Source organism: Vipera berus (assembly GCF_964194415.1).
Source record: "Vipera berus genome assembly, chromosome: 14".
Lineage (NCBI taxonomy): Eukaryota > Metazoa > Chordata > Lepidosauria > Squamata > Viperidae > Vipera > Vipera berus.
Window position 1 is genome coordinate 13,146,633 of NC_138217.1, and position 19,146 is coordinate 13,165,778.

Genomic DNA, 19,146 nt, shown 5'->3' on the forward strand with positions numbered 1-19,146 from the left:
AATTAGGGTGTGTTATTTACGGCTTTATGTCAATATTTTTGATTACAAAATTTTCTTTGCAATAACTCCCTTAAAAAAAAGGCACGGAGGGGGAAAAAACAGTAAAAAGAACACAAAATTCATCCTCAATAAAGCTGTCAAGTTTGATTTCCCGAGAGTAGATTTTCTAAACCTTATCTCAAGGCTTACATGCATACATAAAACTTATGGAAAAAAAATTTTTTTTATTAAACTCCTGTACACGAGCACAAATATATGTACAGCAAGTTCAAAGATGATGATGTTACCAAAACAGAAAGCTGGTGGCATTAAAAAAAATCAAATCCCCTAAATCACTTATAAAACTTTTCAAAAAGGATGGAAAGAACGGTTGACTCGTCCCTGATTATTCCCATCGGATCGCCACCACAACTGGGCCTCCTCAGAAAAGAGGGGAAGCATTTAAAAAAACAAAAACGGAGGTCCTTTCAAAAGCCACGGGCAGAAAATGTATTTAAAGAACTATCAGCTCCGTATGGAAAGCAGGGGTCTTGCAGAGACCAAAACCTCGCTTGGCAGAGAGAGGCGAGAACGTATCTGACCCCAAGTTGAGAAAAAAATCAAAGGTATCTATCAAGCAGGATCGGAGAAGAGTCACGGATCCTTTGTGTATTTGTGGAAGTATCGGTGCTGGTTCTAAGTCGAAATGGAAGCCCGTCCGCCAGACTTTTTTTTTTTTAAAAAAAACAAAACAAAAATTACTTGGGTTTTAGGAAGAACGCAACACCTGCTTTGTCTCTTGCTCTTGGTTTGTGCTTTAAGCGCCCAAATCCTTGCGTTTGTTTTTTTTGGGGGGTCCCTGGCCCGAGTCGGGCTGTTAAAGGGAAAGCTTTTTATTCTTCAGCTGGCTCCTGGGGTGTTTTTTCAGCACGCTCCTTATTCGGAGGTAAGTCCCAGTGGACTCGGAGAGGTTGTCGTACTCAAAAGGGGTGATCCCAGCAGCAAACTTGCTCATGTCGGGCACGAGGCTGGGGGTTCTGGAGGGCGGCTCGGTGGCGCTGGGAATCGCGGGAGTGTCGCTGTGATTCACGCAGCTGGCAGGATCCGAGGAACAGGTCTGGGCCTGGCCTTCAGAGTCTTCGGGAAGGGGTCCTGCCTCTGTTGTCAAATCCACCAGTTCAACGGCTGAGGCCGGCTGACGGCCAGGCTGCTCGGCTTGGGGCATCTGCTCAGGGCGATCCTCAGGTTCAGCTCTGGAGACCTCCGACTGTTTGGGGGCTGCTTCCTCCAGGGGAACGGAGGGCTCCGTACTGGCAGGCGACGACGTCCCAGAGTTGCCGGCCATGGGAGTCCTGGCAGGGAGGTCCGAGTCACTGTTGGTGCTCTCCGCCTGCTCGAGGGCCGCCCAAATCAGCCGATGCTGCTCCTCCAGCTCCTCCAGGGTCAGGGTGTCTTCATCCATGGCCGAATCCTCCGGCCGCAGGGCAGACGGCGTCAAAGGCGGGGTGTCGCGAGGCAGGGCTGCTGGCACACAAGACAGCGGTTGAGGAGGAGGAGGAGGAGGCAGTCTGGGGGGTGTACCTGGAGGGGTGCCCTGTGGCAGAGGGGGGGGAGTGGCCTTCGGCGGAGACCCCGGAGGCAACGGAGGTTGGAAGTGGAAGCCATCACAACCGGGAGAGCTATGGGGCATGTCTAGATCTGAAAGGAGGAAAAGAGCGCCGTCTTTAATTACTCGCCTGCCCCAAGTCGGAGCTAAAATGGCTGGTGCTTCAAAGGGAGGACGGGATGCTCATGGAATAGAAGGAAAATACGAATTTTCAAGATGCCAGGGGATTTTTAAGAGGAAAGTTATACCGGAGTCAATCTCCATGTCAGCTGGCGAGACTTCAGCGCTGGTTCCTTTCTGCCGTTTCGCATGATGGGAGCTCTGACGAGAAGGAGCCCTTTTGTGCCTGGACTTGGGACTGGCCTGAGGTGGGTCAGAAACAAAGGAGAGAAAGTAAGAGCCCCAGAGGGAAATCTGAATGAATGAATGAAGGTTTTGTTCAGGGGAAATAAGACCAGCAGGCTTAAAAATATTCACCGAATGATAGGTGGAAAGATAATGAGCAAAAATTTCTTTCTGCTGGGATGGCTGAAGAGGTACCGAGCCGAACATTCTCCATTCCTGTCTCCAAAAAAAAAAGGAAAAAAAAACTATTAGGAAATCAAAGAATAAACGTCCAAAAGGCTTATACACACCCAACAAAGCTTTGCTGTGCATCTTTAATAAAAAGAGCAGAGGCAAGAAAGAAAGAACTATAATCAAATGTGTTGCTGTGATAAACATACAGATCCTCTCTCCGGCAGTTCTTCACAAGGGCCTTTAAGAGCAGCTTGACTTACGACCATAATCATGGCTGTACAGTGTGCAAGTTGTTAAGCAAGCCACCACATGACCACGACCGATTTTACACCCTTCCTTCCAGCAGTTGTCAAAGTGAATCCACTGTCTACAAAGACCAGTTTTGGGGGGGGTGTGTTTTTTTTTGCTGGAAAATGAAAGTAAAAGAATGGAAAGTTTTCCAGCCAAAAACGTTAGAGTGACCATGAAAGGGCGGGCGCCTGCCAAAGGCGGTAAATGTGGGCTGGCACGACACCCTGTGGGTGGAGGGGCAGGAGAACAGCAGCGGAAAGGAAACAGGCACTCACATCTGTGACTCCACTTGGAGCGGACATGTTAAAACCTGGGTAGTTGATCAACTTGGAGATATCGTAAGTGACACACGGATTCTGCTGGTGGAATTCCTCCTCTGTCTCACTGCTGGGCGATGCTATAAAAAAGCAACATCAGTCCTTGAAGATATTACTGGCAAAACACATCATCCAGCTGCTCTCTTGCTCCTGGCCGTTTTGACACTAAAAGTTGGGATGCGTGAACAGCTTTAATTAATTGAACAAGGCCTAACGGAGCTGCAAGGAACAAGCTCCCCATCTCTGCCCTGGCCAGCTATGTTAGTCACTGGTTGAAACTGTGCTGAAAAAGCTCCAATCAACACATCACGCCAAGCAAGAGTCTCCCGCAGCAGACTCTTCCGCCTGAGCAGGGGGTTGGATTAGAAGACCTCCAAGGTCCCTTCCGGCTCTACTATTCTAAACAACGTATCAACATCTTTCAACCTAGGCAAGATGTTGGGCCAACTCCCCAAATGCCGGCTTGTACAAGTAAACGGAGAGTCTTCACCCCTTTTCTTACCTTTTCCGTCGTAGAGCATTAAGCCAGATTTCTCCATTTCTGCCTCTTTGAGCCAGCCTGGCGGATAACCCAGTTGCCGCATGCGGTAGATGAAGGGAGGGAGCGTCTTCTCGGTGACACCGAGGGCATCCTGGAGTTCCTCGCTGCAGGGGGTGGGGTTGGGGGGGGGAGAAAAGGAGGTCTGGTTAAAAACACAATGAAACTGAGCCGCAGTTTTGGCAACTTGGTTTCAGACTGCCAACTGAGAAAACGCAAGGATCACGGAGGTTAGAGTTAGGTAAAGGAAGTGCTGGGCCTGTCATTCCGTCATCGTGTCCCTTTTTGGTGAATCTGCAATTTGCCACCCTCCAAAGCTGCCTTTCCCTGAGTGTCGATTAGTCGAGCTTTGTAAATTCTAGCTTTCTGACTGGAAAAATAGAATTATAGAATTATTTGCCATTCCAGTTGCTACTTAGGAAGACAAATAACTGACGTGGGAGAAAAAGCACAGATAATCCTCGTCTTGCAACAGTTCACTTAGTCACCACTCTAAGTTACGATGGCACTGAAAAAGGGACTTATGGACATTTTTCACACTTACGACCATCGTGGCTTTGTGATCAAACTGACTCCTACTTATGATGGTCGCAGCGTCCTGGGATCCACCTTCTGCGGTGGCCTTCTGACAAGCAAAGTCAAGGTGGGGGAGCCAGATTCACTTAATTAACTTGATAACTGCAGTGATTCACTTAACAACTGTGGCAAGGAAGGTTGTAAAATGGGGCAAAACTCGCTTAACAACCGTCTCGCTTAGCAAGGGAAATTTCGGGCTGAATTGTGGCCATTAAGTACCTGATTGTTCCTGGTTTGAAGCGCCCAAACCGTTCTTCCACCTCATCCACGTGATATCTCTGCTGGAAATTTGGGCTGCCCATTTCCCCGCAGGCTTCCATGAATTCTTTCCTTTTTTCGCTTATGCGGGCAGAGTTCCGTGGCTAAAATTAAAATTAAGAGGGGAAAACAAAGACTGTTACAACGATACCAAACGTGACAAGGCTAAGCAAAGCACCGACTGAAACGTGTCTTTACCTGAGGGCAATCCTTTATCTGGTGATCTTCGGAACCACAGTTGAAACAGTGAAATTTGGGCCTGCTTTATTAAAAACACACACACACACAAACAGTCACGCGCTTAGAGCTATTGACACTCTCAGTGATCTTTTTTTAAAAAACAAAACAAAACGAAAACCTTGCTCTCATTTTCTTGGTGCATTGTTAGCTGCAGCAGCACAAAGGAGCAAATCAACTAACGTGCAATTGCAACTTTAAAGGTGGAAAAAGTCACACCAGCATGGCAATGAAATGGTACTGGATATATGAACGACCAAACAAAATTTGATGTCAAATGAATAAATGACAGTAAGACAAATCCTAAGCAGACTGTAAGGCAGGCAGACAAGGAACTGGGTGGCTCTTAAGGGTTGCACCGCAACTCTTGGCAATCTCTGCCAACATGGACAATGAGAGGGGAAGAAGGCCACACCGCCTTTGCATTGCTGCCAAGAAATATTCACAGCCGTGTTTTTTCAGCAAGTCTTTCCAGTAAACCAAAGAAAAACAAGCATTTTATCAGAGCTTTGAGCTGGGAGATAGAACCTATAACAGATTAAAAAAAACAGATTCTTTACGCCACCCGTGTCAGGGGTTTCCAAGATTCTCATTCTCTTGAAAGAGGCAGGTGGCCATCAAAACTCCAGTTTGTATACATCTCTGGAGATTTGAGGATACAAATATTATCTACGCCTTTAAAGGCCAACTGAAAAATAACATTATGAAGTAAACTGTGCTTTTACTTCCCTCCCTAATTATATCTACTACTAACCTATCACAAGGCATGCTTTTCAAAATAAAACCAGAAACGCTTGTAGATTTAAAGAAATACAAACCTTTTAGACTTTACTTGTATCTCTTGTCCATCTAGAGAAAGAATCTGCGTGAAAACTTGCTGGTATCTTAAGAATTCAATAAGGAATTGCCATCGTATCAAGCAAAATGCAATCGTAGTGTTTGTATTCCTGTCTAGATAATGTTAGCCACCACCCAAGAGGCACAAATTGCTTTTCAGAACAGGGCATGATCAGATTATCAGCTACATTACGAGAAAGCCCTGTCTCAAAGGCTGTCACTCTGAAGATTGGATGTTTTTTTTTTCTCGGCAAAGTTTGTCTGATTCATGGATCATCAACGGATGGAAACTAATCAAAGAGAAAAGCAACCTAGAACCAAGGAGAAATTTCCTGACAGTGAGAACAATTAACCAGTGGAACGGCTTGCCTCCAGAAGCTGTGGCTGCTCCATCACCGGAGGCTTTTAAGAAGAGACTGGACGATCATTTATATGAAATGGTCTAGGGTCTTTCGTTTGAGCAGGGGGTTGGGCTAGAAGACCTCCAAGTCCCTTCCAACTCTGTTATTTTGTTTATGCCAGTCACCTGGCTTTCCAGAAATGCAAGGTGAAGGTGTGACAGCCGTTTAAATCAAGAGCAGGAAATGTTTTATTGAAACAAATGACGAAAGACTTAGGGCACTAAGATGCTGAAAATACACAAGTGGAAACCAATCTGTTTTAGACTTCTTGCATTAACAGGAACTGAAAATATGTAAGTGGAACCCAATTTGTTGTAGACTTATTGCGTTAACAGGAAAAGGGAACAACAGTTAACTAAATAGGATACTTGGGTATTTCCCATCCATCTGTGAGCTGAGGATTTTCATTTAATATAGGTTGCCCCAGTTTATCTAGACAAAAATTGGTAAAATAGAGAACACTTCCTACAACCTGCAGAAAGAGTCAAAAAGTGTCAGTATTTTAATCAGACTAAAAATATCATGCTAAAAATGTACTTAAATATTTCACAAATATTAAGTTTTGATATAATTAAGTACATTAAATAAATGGCTTGAGAATATGAAGATTCACAAGTGGTAGTTACACGTTCAACCAATTAATGAAAAAACAAAGTTACAGGACTAAGAACAATAAAAAATGAAATTGTTTACCAATCGTTTCCTAATGCCATAAACTGGAAAAACAAAAACCACTCATAACAAAAACAAAAAGGAACTTACATTAAAAGCCTCTTTGACTTTTTTGGACAGATTTGAGCTTGTTACTTTATGATCTTCTTCCAGGACAAAGCTAGAAGGCTAACAAAATGAAAATCAAGTTTACAAAGTTAAATCAATGTTCTTCAATCAAGTTCATCATCATCATCATCGTGAGGAGTTTGTGACGGACCATCACATGAACAGAAATAGGTAATCTCTAAGGCAGCCATACAAGTTATATTTCATCACACGATGAAAAGAACTTTATAAAAGAATACGCCCATCCAGAGGTAAATACCTGCGGTTTAATATTGAAGCAGGCCTTGTCCAATTCGCTCCTCCGTCGCTCCTCATATCTCTGAACTAAATTGGATACAAACTCTTCTATTTCTTGATGATATTGCCTATATAACAGATTATCAGAATACAGAATGGATCAATTGCTATCTTTAGTTTTTTAAAGCCAACAGGACAAGACTAAGGATTTCTGATAATGTATTTATAATGAACGTTGAAGTTTTTGTTCTGCAAACCTCTCTCCTACAAAAGAACGGGTGGATTGAAGTCTCATAGAGAAAGATATACAGATAACTCTTTAATTTTTTTTAGCAATCTCTAGCAATCCCAAACATTTAAAATCTTGGATACACGTAAGCTATTTTAATGTCTTTTCTCCTTTGTTGCAAAGACTTACTACAAAATCTCTTCCATTTTATTTACTCAAATGAAAAATCACAAATCTATCAAACACGGGGCAGCTGCTAATGAAAAATCTTTTAGCAGGGATCCAGCACACTTGTAAATCTAGATCCACAAGTCTTCTAGTCTAAGATGCATACAATAGCCATCCATTCTGAAAATGAACTCAGCCAAGACAGAAAGATACTCACTTTGAAACAGAATTATTCATGAACAAGATCTGTAACAAAGGTCCATCAAGTTTATAGTCATCCACTGTTAGTCCACTAAAAAGGAAACCACAAAGCTAATTTTACAATATGAAAGTTATTTCCTGACCTTTAAAGAATGACTTTAATGTCAAGTCATCAGATTTACAAGTCTTTCATTTTCTATTTTAACTTCTGTTATTTTTACACTAAGAAGATAGTTTTGAGGGCTTGGAGAGACATCAGATCTGGTTTCCTCCCTGGATCTCTCATATAGATCTCTTTGCAATGTATTTCATAGCCAGGGAGACAGAAACTCTTGACAAACGATTACAAATCTACCTGAAGACCCTCTGCTTGGCCAAAACATTGCAAAAAAATGAGAGGCTGAAACCTACCTTGGTCGAGTTAGGATGTTCAGTTTTCTTCTGAGTTCCTGATGTGAAAATGATTAAGGAATTTCAAGGCATAACAGGGAGTGAAGCCAGGGAAATCCCCGCAGCCTCATCTCTCCAGGACTCCTTAATTATTACTTTACCCCATCTTTTTTTTTACATACGACTCAAGGCAGAGAATACTCTTGGCCTTTGAAAAGAATTTGAAGACCTGGCTCTGCTACTCGTCCTGGGCTTGCAGAGGAGCACACAATCATGGGTTAGTTTATCATTATCCCACTATTATGACTTTATAAATTGGCCCATTGAAGGCTCTTCCCTCCAACTATCTAGCTTTAAATTATTCCATCCTTGTTTTAACGCCTAGAGATGCTCTGGGAGTGATAGACAAACCAATCCACTTGCCTCCTTCCCCCACACCACCAGAAACACAACAACCCTGTGAAGTAGGTTGGGCTGAGAGAGAGGAGAGGCCCAAAGTCCCTCAACCGGCTTTCGTTGGTGGTCCTTGACTTACAACCATTCAGTGGCGGTTCGAAGCTACAACCACACTGAAAAAAATAACTTATGACCCTTTTTGACCCTTATGACCGTCGCAGCATCTCCATGGTTACATGATCAAAATTTGGATGCTTGGCGACTGACTCAGACTCAGGTCCCGTGATCCCCTTTCGCGACCTTCTGACAAGCCAAGTCAATGGGGAAGCCAGATTCACTTAACGACCGTGGCTCTAACCACTGCGGCGACTCCCTTAACTGGCAAGAAAGTGAAATGGGTCTCGCTTAGCAACTTCAACGCTGGGCTCCGCTGTGGTCGTCAGTCGAGGACTACCCGGACTTAATCCGGGCTCGGGGAAGGAATCCCATCGCCCCCCCAGCCCCCCCCCCCAGCCCGGCTCCCCGCGCCCCGAGGACGGCCGCTCCCCGCCCGGCCTGCCAGGCGCTCCCAGCGGGGCGGAGGCGGCCTTTCCGCTCGCTGCAGGATATTCTCCGCCCGCAGTTGCCTAACGGTCTCCTCCGAGTCTCTCAGCCGCTCGCGGAGCTCCGCCGCTTCTTCCGCCGGGCCGGGCCCCGCGGGGGGCGCCTCTTCGTCGGCCTCCAGCTGCTGGAAAAGCTCGCGGTCGCCGAAGTCCACCTCGGCCGCCATCTTGGCGAGGCGAGGCTCGATGGACGAGGAAGAGGCGAAGGCCGCCGCGGGGAGGCCGCAGAAGGCGTTCAGGACCCCGGCGCCGCCGTTCAACCCAGGCTCGGGCTTCAGCAGAGGCCTTTTCCGCCTTTCAGCGCTGAAAGACTACGGCGCCCGGCATGCAACGCGGCGACGGTTAAGCTGACTGCCCATTGGCTCGCTCGAAAGGGGCTTGAGGACGCAGGGAGTTGTAGTTGGCGCGGTGCATGTTGGGATCGGAGGAGCATTTCCGCTGCGAGGTTGGGAATTGCTGTGGCTGCTTGGCGTTTGCTCCAGCCCAGGATGATGGGACAAAGTGCCAGTAAATTAAGATGAATTGTTGTCTGTCAAGAAAGGCATGCAAAAATGTCCAAAAATGTATTTAAGAACAGACCATACGTTATATTTTTAATGCTTTTAATGGAATATTATCAGTACCTGCTACTCTGATATAAAACGGCCTCTGCAGATACCATCAATCACAGCACCCACTTTGCTTTGTGCCTCAAATTCCAAATAAAACTTTAATTCTGAACACGTGTGATCCTCAAATAGGTTTGAATTTTAAACCGTCCACCGTGCCTATTCTCAACCTGCCTCTGTTGGGTGTGGGGAGATAAATATGGAGGGTTAATATAATGGATTATGTGCAATACACAAATTAATGGCTGGGGCTCAGAGCTACAGTCGGAGGCATCAGCGATGCCAGTACCAAATTTTGTTTTTTATAAGAAACGGTTTTCTCACATCTGAGGTCCTTTCCTCTACAACAGCAATTTGCCATCTCTCATCTTACATTTATAATTTCTATGGGAGTTAACATTTCACTTTTTACATTGTTAAATACTTCCTAATCTGCCAATGGCTATTAAAACATAGTATCTTTGAGGGGGTTGTCTCTACAGCATTCAATCAGTCCTTTCATAGAACAAAACTACTTAAAAGCAGGGACTACGGAGGAAACGATGGTTGGATAAGAAAGACGAGCATCATCTATTAAGATGTAGTATTTTGATATAGCTAACAAACACGTAACATGCTAAAACCTGCAGTATTCTTTATCCTCTAGTTACTTTAATCCTATCCTCTTCTGCATCGGGATGAGCATTTTTGTAAAAAATATATTCCTTGAAATTAAGCTTGAAATAATTTATCTACTAAACTTAAATACAGTATTACTTGAGAAAAAAAGTTTTATTAACCAGGTTGTTGCACTGCATTTATGTACCCATTGGCCCGATCTGCTAGTTTTTAACACCAATACAATGTGTTTCATGTTCCAAGAGTTGAAAATAACTGTACAAGTTTAAAGTACAAAAAGTACACAAGAGACGGTGGACACAAAATATCCATGGGGCGAGTTCACCCTCGGCTGTTGCGTTTGAAAACCACAGAAGTAGAAGCGTCCTTCTAGAGCTCTGCCGTGTATAATGGAAGTGAGTATAACCTGATTACAACATGGAACACCAGTTATCACTGATCTGGTATTTACAAAAAATTTGTAATGTCAATAAATTAAAGTCAATGTTAACACCCATGCAAGCTAGGATGCCAGCTTTCGGTGAACGTGGAGCCAACATCTCAACAAGAATCTCGGCCGGAGGAGTCTCAAGCTGTCCAAAGGCGTTTCCTCAAACGGCGTCCATTCCTCGCATCGAAGACGTAAAGCCCAATCCCATTCCTCTTTGGGTGTGTGTTTGTGACCTGGCCATTTCGTACTGTGCGTCCAGATTGCGGAAGACTTCTTCTTGCTGTTTCAAAGTCTTGTAACTCTCCTCGTCCACTGAGCTGCTAGCCCCGGCTTCCTCCTCACTCTAGAAGAAACGGAAGAAAAGCCATCAGCCACGAAAGGGTCACCGAACAAAACTCTTCCGCTCTGATACACGGCAGCCACAGCAGCACACAACAAAGATTCAGATCCAAAGCTTTGCTGTAAGTCCCCACTAAGGTTCCCATCGTTTCCACCAGTTACCGAGCAGTGGAGCATAAGCACTCTTTCCCCACCTGAGCTTCTCCAGATCTGATCTGAAAGGCTGGTGGGATTCTTGCAGCGTATACAGGAGGAAATCAGATCCCCAGGAGATCATTTTAATCATTTTAACTCATCCAGCTACCTCAAGAATCTGACTTCACTCCATGTGCTGCTCTGAAGTTTTGTTTCATAGCCTGTGGGCCTTCCAGGAGTACACAGATCTCTTCACACTGATCATTCTGGGGTAAAGACGATGGTAATTTTTGAAACACCTACCTTAATGCCCATCAACTTCCTAAACTTGACATTTTGGTCCTTATTTCCGAAATTCAGTTTCTCCCAGATTTCCGCAGATTGTGATTTATCCTGTAAAAAAAAGAAAGTAGTGAGTTTTTAGAGGTTACATATAGAAGTGTGTTCGTACTCTAAAAGAAAAATCAACGTGTAGCCACTGGCAAAAGATTTCTCATATACAAAGGCAACTTTCTCCTTTTCACCGTTCCACTAACCCAGTCACACACCCCCACGGTCCCCCCCTCAAACGTTCAGTACAAGGAGTCACTTAGCATCTAGTTCCTGTATCAGCTTGGCCCTGCGAACGAGCCCTTCAAAGCTATTTCCAACTTAAGAATTTCAAAAGCTCCAAAGCGTCACGAGCTGCACAGCCAGGGGTAGCCCTGAACCGCCTCCGAAAACATCCCCGTGCAGACTCCCCACAGGTAACCGACGGAAGAGAATTACCCCTTCTTTCTTGCCCTGCCAAAGCATTTTTCTCTTCTTTTCTTGTTCGGCAAACTTCATGGGGTTCACTGCTGCTGGGTTATAGTAGCTGGGAACGGCGATTCCCGTCTCGGCCAGAGCCTTGGCCTGCAGGGCTGCCATCTGAGCTGCCATGGCTATTTGAGGAGTGACCTGCGTCCCGGAGGCCAGGAGAGCTGCGACGTTGATGACTGACCCGCCGGTGGCAGCTGCCGCTGAAACCAACAAAACAGGATTCTTCAAAAGGCACCAGCTGTCTCATACACCAGCTTTACGAGCCATAAAAACATTGTGCAAACTCTTTTGGCAGATAAATCTTTACCAGCTCTTTTCCAAATACGTTAACATCCTATTTTCCTGGTCTATGTATTTTTAAAAAGGGTAGAAAAGTAGAAAGTCTCTAGAGAGACAGATCAAAACAAAATGAAGTGGTGAAATGTTATTATCTCTATTTATTTTAAAAGGAAGTTCAATTACCGGCAACCATTTCCTGTTGCTTCTGCTTTTCAACCAGTTCTTTCTCTCTCTGTTCTTGCAATTTTTTTGCTCTTTCCAACCTAAGAACAACAATGCAGAAATATGTCAAAAAGGCTTCTCCTCATTTCTCACTTCTGTTTATTTAGAAACGAAACAGCAAGGACAAGCTGAAAAAGCTGCACACAACACGTCTAGGAGGGGATTCCATAGTACTTTTCTCTGTTGCTGCTTCTTAATTCGAATTGGAGAGATAACACTGGATGACAAAGACACAAGGGGCTGAAGTACTTTCCCACTTCCAGTTTTATAGAGATTATTGATGGAGGAGGAGGAATCATGAAAACCATCTAAGAAAAAAAAATCAAATAAACCTACGATCAAAATGTGTGAAAATTCGGGAGGAGAGTCTCTTACCGCCTGGCCAAGGCTTCCTGGGCATCCATCGCTGTGTTTCGCCCCCTGAAAGGTGGGGGGCTCGGAGTTCGGCTGTGACTTCGGCTGAACCTTCTTGGTTTTTCAGGTCGCTTCTTTCTCTCCCTGTTCAGAAGCAGAGTCTCATTTTTCCTCTTTGAAAATACTTATCAGACCACAAAGGAACCTGAACAGTACATTCTCCCGTTTGCTTTCGCCCTCCCCACATTTGCCCTTTTAGGGTTTGATGAGAAGCGTCAACAGACCTGCTCCGACTCCTGGTTCGGCTTCTGCTGCGACTTCTGTGCCTGTGCCTGGATCTGGATCGAGATCTGGATCTCAGGCGACGCTTTTTCTCTCGACTGCGGGAGCGGGACTTTTTCCTATCGCGGCTTCGACTACGGTGTCGCCTGGAATCACACCCAAACCCCTATTAACATGTTATCTGCATCATGTTCTGTTTGTGTGGTTTTTGTTTTTTGTTTAAAAAAGATAATCGAAAAAGTTTTTAGGCTTACATTATTTCACAAGATAGCCCCCTGGAATGAGTGCAAAAAGACTAGTCAGCATTGCCTTTCTACAGAGAAATCAGTGGCAAAAGGGACTTGGTGTAGCTATTATAAGAAAAAAACAAAAAACCAAGATATCCCCAATGTAGGTAAGTATAAAAATTTGGATCTAGGTTGAAGAAACAAATACGGCTGGTCCTCTACGACCACACTTGAGCCCAAAACCTCTGTTGCTAAGCGAGATGTTTGTTAAGTGTGCTTTGCCCCATTTTATGACTTTTTTGCCACGTTAAGCGAATCCCTGCAGTTGTTAGGTTAGCAACACAAGTTGTTAAGTGAATCTGGCTTCCCCACTGACTTTACTTGTCAAAAGGCCGCAACCGTCATAAATGTGAGTCAGTTGTCAAGCATTCGAATGTAAACGACCATGGAGATGCTGCAGTGGTCGTAAGTGTGAGAAATGGTCCTAAGTCCCTTTTTTCAATGCCCTTGTAACTTTGGTCACTAGGCAAACTGACTGTTAAGTCGAGGACTGCTTGTAGGGACAACAAAATCAGCTACAAAGACACACAACGTTCTGCCACCACTGCACATTAGTTTAGAAGACGAGAAGGCGGCAAACTCGTTATTAGCCTCTCCAAGCTAATAACGGGGGGCAACTATGAGCCTACCTTTCCCGGGAACGAGACCTTGAGTGGCTACGTCCTCTGGAGGACTTCCTCTCCTTGCGCTTGTGCCGCTCCTCGCCATTCTCCGAGGAGTTCAGGCTTTCCCTCCCTTTATCTGAAGGGTGCTCTTTATCGTTATGGTCTTCAGGTCTGTGCTTCTTGGAGGACTTCTCCTTGGACCCATGTCTTCGTGCCTGTTTTAAGAAGAAGTTGGTTCTTTCAGGAAAATAGTGCAACAAAAAGAGTTAGTATGGGCATTAGAAGATCAAGAATGATACGTTGTGATGATGCAACATTAGTAACCTTAGGAGCGTGGCCCCAGTCAACTGAGATGCCTTTAACACCACCACCTAGGCAATGTTGCAAAGATGACGCTATCACTCCTCCCCACCGCTACTTGACTTAAATCTCGCTCCACAAGATGTTAAAACATCTCCTGCCACAGCCGCTTTTACACCCTGAGTCGGAAGAGCTGTTCCGAGGGTTTGAGGGGACTCGTCCACAAAAGGAAACATGCCGGTCTCTAGGGACCCCAGGGAAAACTTTAGGAAGCTCGCCCAGCAACGTGGCAGGAGATTTATAGGCCATCTTCCTGAGGTTTGTGTGGTACAATGGACCCCCAGCCTAAAACCTTGTCTGTCAGGTAACCAGCGTCCGAGCCAGATCATGTTTTGAATTTGCAACAATCTGGGCTTTTTCTGTAGTTAAGACACTTTACCATTCAGTGTTTGGTTCTCTAAAATTTGGGTAAAGATTCTCTGCAACTTTCCTTTTCTGTACTTCTACTACACAGATACATTTTTCTCTATGAATTGCACTGGAAGCGATGCTCGGAAGCAATTGCACACGTTAAGCAATCTTTAACATTTTCATGTAATTCTTTATGTCTTCCAGGTCCTAGTAAGCACACTTAAATCCAATACTGCATATATATATATATATATATATATATATATATATATATATATATATATATATATATATATATATATATATATATATATATATATATATATATATATATATATATATATATATATATATATATATATATATATATATATATATATATATATATATATATATACATATATATAATTCAACCATTTATTTATTCATTCGTTACACCAACTTATTCTAAATGTTAAGCCACCACAATTACTAATAATTTAACTTTTATGGCTAAATTTTTAATATGAAACTATTTGGGCGCCCACTGAAGATTAAAAAAAGGAGGGCAAAGTGTATTTGTTGCATAGCAAAAATGGAAAAAGCTCACAAAGGTGAAATAAACCCAACTGCCAAGGTAGAGGTATTTTATGGACGGTGGTGGATGCTTTTCCAATACGTGTGATGTCCATATTATTTTTGTTGTCCTCCTTTTCGGATCGTGTAAAATTACTAGGAGAACTAGGAATAACGCTTTACTTAATTAGCCTTTAAGCACTACAGTTTAGGAAAATTACCTAAAAATATTGGGTCAAACATCAATAGAAAAATCAAATTCTAACAGCAGTTATTCCCCTGGAATTTAAAATAAGAAACAGTACAGTTCTCAACTAGTTTGAACGATTTCTAAATTATGAGGGAAATACCTTTTGAAAATATAACGGAATAGTTTTCTAAACATATAGCATGTACTTAAAAACACCATTATATCTAATAACTGATTTAAATTTCTTTGCAAGGGAAATATGAGTTTGAATGACTAATAGTTACCTTATCATGAAGTAGGCTTATAATTTTGCTATCTGAGTCTGGAGCGTCTTCAGTTCAGTCTCTTCGCGCATTAGCACGCTGAGTATGATTTATTATAGAAATGTTATCATGTGATCTAAACAATATAGTCAATTTCACAAATACTCTCCTACTTTTTTTTAAAACAGAGCTTCCATTGCAAAAGGGGGGGGGGGAAAGCCTCTGGTCCCACATAAAGAAATTTCATCTAAAGCTCCGTCTAGCAGAATTTTCTAGCTACTGCTGATGCTCCTGAACTGAAACCACCTCTGCACCAGTGGCTGGGGGTTCCCTTAGCAATACTTGCACAATGGCTTCCTCATCTCAATCCCCTCGTTTTGGCTTCAAAATCATTTTCATCTCTGTGACTCCTGTTGTATACAGACACACCCCACCATAGGAAAACTCCCAACTATGTCCTCACCCAAAGGGTGACAAAAACTTCAAGGTGGAGGTGGAATGAGATGGGCAAAGAATTTTGCAAATGCTTAGCTGAACTCTGAGGAATGGAAGCTCTGTGGGAATCAACTATATTAAATTTTTTTATCATGGTATTTTCCACAGTAAATCTCCACCTGAATTTTTTTGGTCAATTATTACCTTTTTGTTATAAGGGTGGCTTCATTCATGCTTCTCACTCCAAGCACTTTCTGAATTTATTTTATTTTTTTTGGTACTTACCATTTAGACAATTACATCTTAAGATTTATACATGCTATGACATACTTGTAAATATGTCCTGCACAAATACCCAAGCACTACAAAGTATTAATTACCTCTTTGCTTCTGCTCCGACTTCTGTATTTTTTCCCGTCATTATCTAAAGAAGAAAGCATCTATTAGTAATCCAACATAAAATAAAAACCATCCCCATCTACATAAGCTCCAATCCCAACAATATTAACGCTTAGGCTATTTTACTGATTTGAAATAGTTGGAAAACTTAGTATTCCCAACCCGATACAAGGCTCAACATAATTCTGAGGTCTGAACTATTTAATCAATTCACAATTCTGCCTTGAATATAGAATGCCATCACTTATGACTTACATTCCAAAAAGTTACATTTTGAACAGAAGTATTTAAAGTTACGCAGATTGTAACAAAGTACTATCTTAATTAAGGCAACCATTAAACTACAAGGCTATTCACTAGGAAAATGTAGTAATGGAAACAGCTAGAGACTTTCATACCGGATTTTCGTTTTCTTTCTCTTGATCGGGAACGTGACCTTGAATAATGGTGTTTTGAAGCTCTCGGTGAACTAGATGCATCTGATCGTTCCTTTTTCTTCTCTCTCTCGGGAGATGATTTCTCTGGGGGATTTGCCTCTCGCTCAGAATCACTAGCCTAATTTAAAATGAAATAACTTTTAATATTTGCAGTATAGCGACTGTCTACTACTCTTCCAATATCCAGAATAGAACACTACCTCAAGTTCTTTAAACAGCACATATTACATTAACTACAATATACACTTAATATGTCTGACTAGAGTACGCATTTTAATAGCTTTCTCTAGAAACTAAATTACCCTCCTCACTTGACTATTGCAGCAAATCTGAATAACACAATTTTGTCATTAAATAATTTCTTATCAGGCTGAATGAATAACTAGATAGGCGTGAAAAACTAGATAGAAAAAAATGCAAAGGATTTTACGATTGCAGTGCTTTACTTGGGATGAATACCTTTTTATATTTTAGGAATATTCCAAACAAATTAAACCCCAGCTAAGAGTATAGCAGAACTGGAGCTGTACAACCCCAAGGGCTTTAAAACCAGGTCACAAACAGCATTTAACATTGGCAACAAAGAATAGTATTATATGCCATTACAATGGCATTATCGACCAATCAATAAAAATATAGAAAGCCTTGATGCTAAATAAATGCTAAGGAGCTATAAGCCCCTAAATATTTAGCTTTATGCAACATTTAGTTTCACGTGTTTGTTCCAAAGTCTTTGATGTCCAAGTTAAAGTATTTACTCAGAATACAAGCCCCTCTGAAGTTAATGGACCCCCACCCACAAAGCTATGAGAACTTGATTCCATTAACTCAATTGCAAATTGGAATTTTACTCATCCCACGTTGGTTATCCTGTAAGGAAGTTACCCTTTTCACAAATGACATTCAAAATAGTCCAAGGGAAAAGACAGCATGAAGAAATACAAATAAAGGGAAGAGAGGTCGCCCCCCCCTTTCCTCTCCCCCAGAGAAGACGGAAACCTGAGGCCACTAAAAATACCTTAAATCAATTAAGGCAGCTCTACCCTCAGCATCTTCCTCTTCAGCTGGGATCAGCTACGGAGGGCAGAAGCCAAACTGTCCCACTGGCACCTTTTTTTTTAGCAACCCCCATCTCTGCCACACAGGCCCTACACAGACCTATTTACGCGAGTCAATGTAAACGTGAAAGATTCAGACATGCCCAGCATACCAGCTTCTTTTCTTAGGGTTATATTTGTAAAAGAGCAGCCAATGGGCCTGGTCTTCTCTCCCCATCCCATAATAAGCCCTAGACACCCCCCCAGCCTTTGTATCCATAGACACGCACGTCCTGTTCCTTTATGATACAGCCTGTAATAAAATTTGCTTTTAAAAAAGGCTTCAGATCCATACATAAATTGGGGCCGTATACAGGTACATAGATGTACCTGTATACGGCCCCAATTTATACGTATACACACACAAATACACAACACACACACACACAGGGAGGCTCTGCCCGCTTCTACTCCACAAAAAGCCCTTCCCCACCATCACCACCCACACGTGTACGAGGCGTGTCAGCCCAACGTGGGGATACAGACAGTCGCTTCTCGCCATGAAGGTGCCAGGAGAGAAGCTTCGAGAAGCCGAGCTATTTTGGAGGGGGGTGTTAACCGCCTCCCTCCTCCCCCCCCTCCCGGAGGCCCATCATGGCGGCCGGGCGCCATCTTGTCTGGCGCCTTCCACCCGGGGCGGCTCCGCCCGCCGCCTGGGCCTCGCCCTCCGCCAGCCCGGGAAGCCGTCGGGAGCCTCACCGCCATGCCGGGGTGCCGGGGAGGGGAAGCGGGCGCCGAGCGGGACCTGCGGCTCCTCCGCGGCTGCGGCCCCTCAGCGAGCGACGCGCGGCGCCTCCGCAACCGCCTGGCCGAGCAGCCTTCTCCGCCCGGCCCCGCCCCCTGCCTGGGAGATGCCCGGATGGGAGCGGCGGGAGGCAGGAGAGCGGCGCCGCGCCTGCGCAGACGCCGCGGCGGGCGAGGCAGCATAGAGCTATATCTCGTAGAGTGGGCCTTTCCCTCCTTTGGCTCTTTTCGAGGCTAGAACAACGCGGCGGGCTCCGAATAAGGAGCCGTAACATTTAGGCAGACATATGGTGTGATCCCTCAATAAAGAGAATAAAGAGACGACCAGCCTCTCTGACGCGTTGGGCTAATTTTCTCAGATGCGCCCAATCCTCCTGGGTTTTGCCCTTGGACGCATCGGGAGCTGAAGGACCAGGAGAAAGCCTGGAAAAGCCACCCAAGCGCCCCTCCCGTAAGGGGACGAGAATCAGAATGGACGGGACACCTCTACATTTTGTCTATCTCCCCGGCTTGGGCCGCCGTTCTCTTGAGGAAGATTGGCCCTGCGGAGCGCCGTAGCCGGCTAGGCCCCGCCCCCGAACAGCTGGGAAAACTCCCGCCAAACCAAAAGTTGCGCTCGAACTTGGGCGGTTGGGTCGCTGCGCGGTCTCCTCTCCTCCTTCCAAGCCGGGATCGGCGTAAGTCGGTAAGAGGTGGCCCGCCGGTGAGAGCTCACCCGGTGAAGCTTTATTTTGGGATGTGCGTGCATGTTTTGCTCCGTAGCTTCTCTTGGAATAGAGACTAAAATAGAATC

The 19,146-nt window shown here is 44.1% G+C and overlaps 2 protein-coding genes across 7 annotated transcripts; both read right to left on the reverse strand.

The window, feature by feature from the left end:
* Window positions 1-204: 204 nt before the first annotated feature.
* Window positions 205-8,952, reverse strand: ZCCHC8 (zinc finger CCHC-type containing 8). Of its 5 annotated transcripts, none has more exons than XM_081338859.1 (14): window positions 8,568-8,952; window positions 7,586-7,626; window positions 7,191-7,265; window positions 6,599-6,704; window positions 6,322-6,399; window positions 5,928-6,031; window positions 5,140-5,205; window positions 4,283-4,343; window positions 4,046-4,188; window positions 3,215-3,357; window positions 2,671-2,792; window positions 2,063-2,146; window positions 1,834-1,948; window positions 205-1,677 (listed from the first exon to the last, which is right to left on the reverse strand). In XM_081338859.1, exons 1-14 carry the CDS (start codon window positions 8,727-8,729, stop codon window positions 857-859), a joined length of 2,121 nt encoding a protein of 706 aa, XP_081194985.1. In that variant the 5' UTR covers window positions 8,730-8,952; the 3' UTR covers window positions 205-856. The 5 variants fall into 5 exon arrangements, with proteins under 5 accessions (XP_081194985.1, XP_081194984.1, XP_081194986.1 ...); XM_081338858.1 differs by having other exon boundaries at window positions 4,283-4,346; XM_081338860.1 differs by having other exon boundaries at window positions 205-1,500; window positions 4,283-4,346; window positions 8,568-8,946.
* A 970-nt stretch (window positions 8,953-9,922) lies between these two features.
* Window positions 9,923-18,443, reverse strand: RSRC2 (arginine and serine rich coiled-coil 2). Of its 2 annotated transcripts, none has more exons than XM_081338939.1 (10): window positions 18,309-18,443; window positions 16,474-16,630; window positions 16,057-16,100; window positions 13,547-13,737; window positions 12,633-12,776; window positions 12,370-12,492; window positions 11,956-12,035; window positions 11,461-11,693; window positions 10,996-11,085; window positions 9,923-10,561 (listed from the first exon to the last, which is right to left on the reverse strand). In XM_081338939.1, the coding sequence occupies exons 1-10, from the start codon at window positions 18,312-18,314 to the stop codon at window positions 10,379-10,381; spliced, it is 1,251 nt and encodes a 416-aa protein (XP_081195065.1). In that variant the 5' UTR covers window positions 18,315-18,443; the 3' UTR covers window positions 9,923-10,378. The 2 variants fall into 2 exon arrangements, with proteins under 2 accessions (XP_081195065.1, XP_081195066.1); XM_081338940.1 differs by lacking the exon at window positions 18,309-18,443 and adding an exon at window positions 15,263-15,340 and having other exon boundaries at window positions 13,547-13,759.
* Between the last annotated feature and the right edge of the window lie 703 nt (window positions 18,444-19,146).

Excerpts from the sequence above, each read along its gene's own strand:
- RSRC2 (XM_081338939.1), bottom strand. Across the intron at positions 13,738-16,056 it reads GTCGGAGCAGAAGCAAAGAG|GCACGAAGACATGGGTCCAA; the intron begins GTAATTAATACT and ends TTCTTAAAACAG. Across the intron at positions 11,694-11,955 it reads GCAACAGGAAATGGTTGCCG|CGGCAGCTGCCACCGGCGGG; the intron begins GTAATTGAACTT and ends TGTTGGTTTCAG.
- ZCCHC8 (XM_081338858.1), bottom strand. The coding sequence starts at position 8,729 with ATGGCGGCCGAGGTGGACTTCGGCGACCGCGAGCTTTTCCAGCAGCTG. Across the intron at positions 4,347-5,139 it reads ATACAAGTAAAGTCTAAAAG|CAGGCCCAAATTTCACTGTT; the intron begins GTTTGTATTTCT and ends TTTTTAATAAAG. Across the intron at positions 2,793-3,214 it reads AATGCTCTACGACGGAAAAG|CATCGCCCAGCAGTGAGACA; the intron begins GTAAGAAAAGGG and ends GCTTTTTTATAG.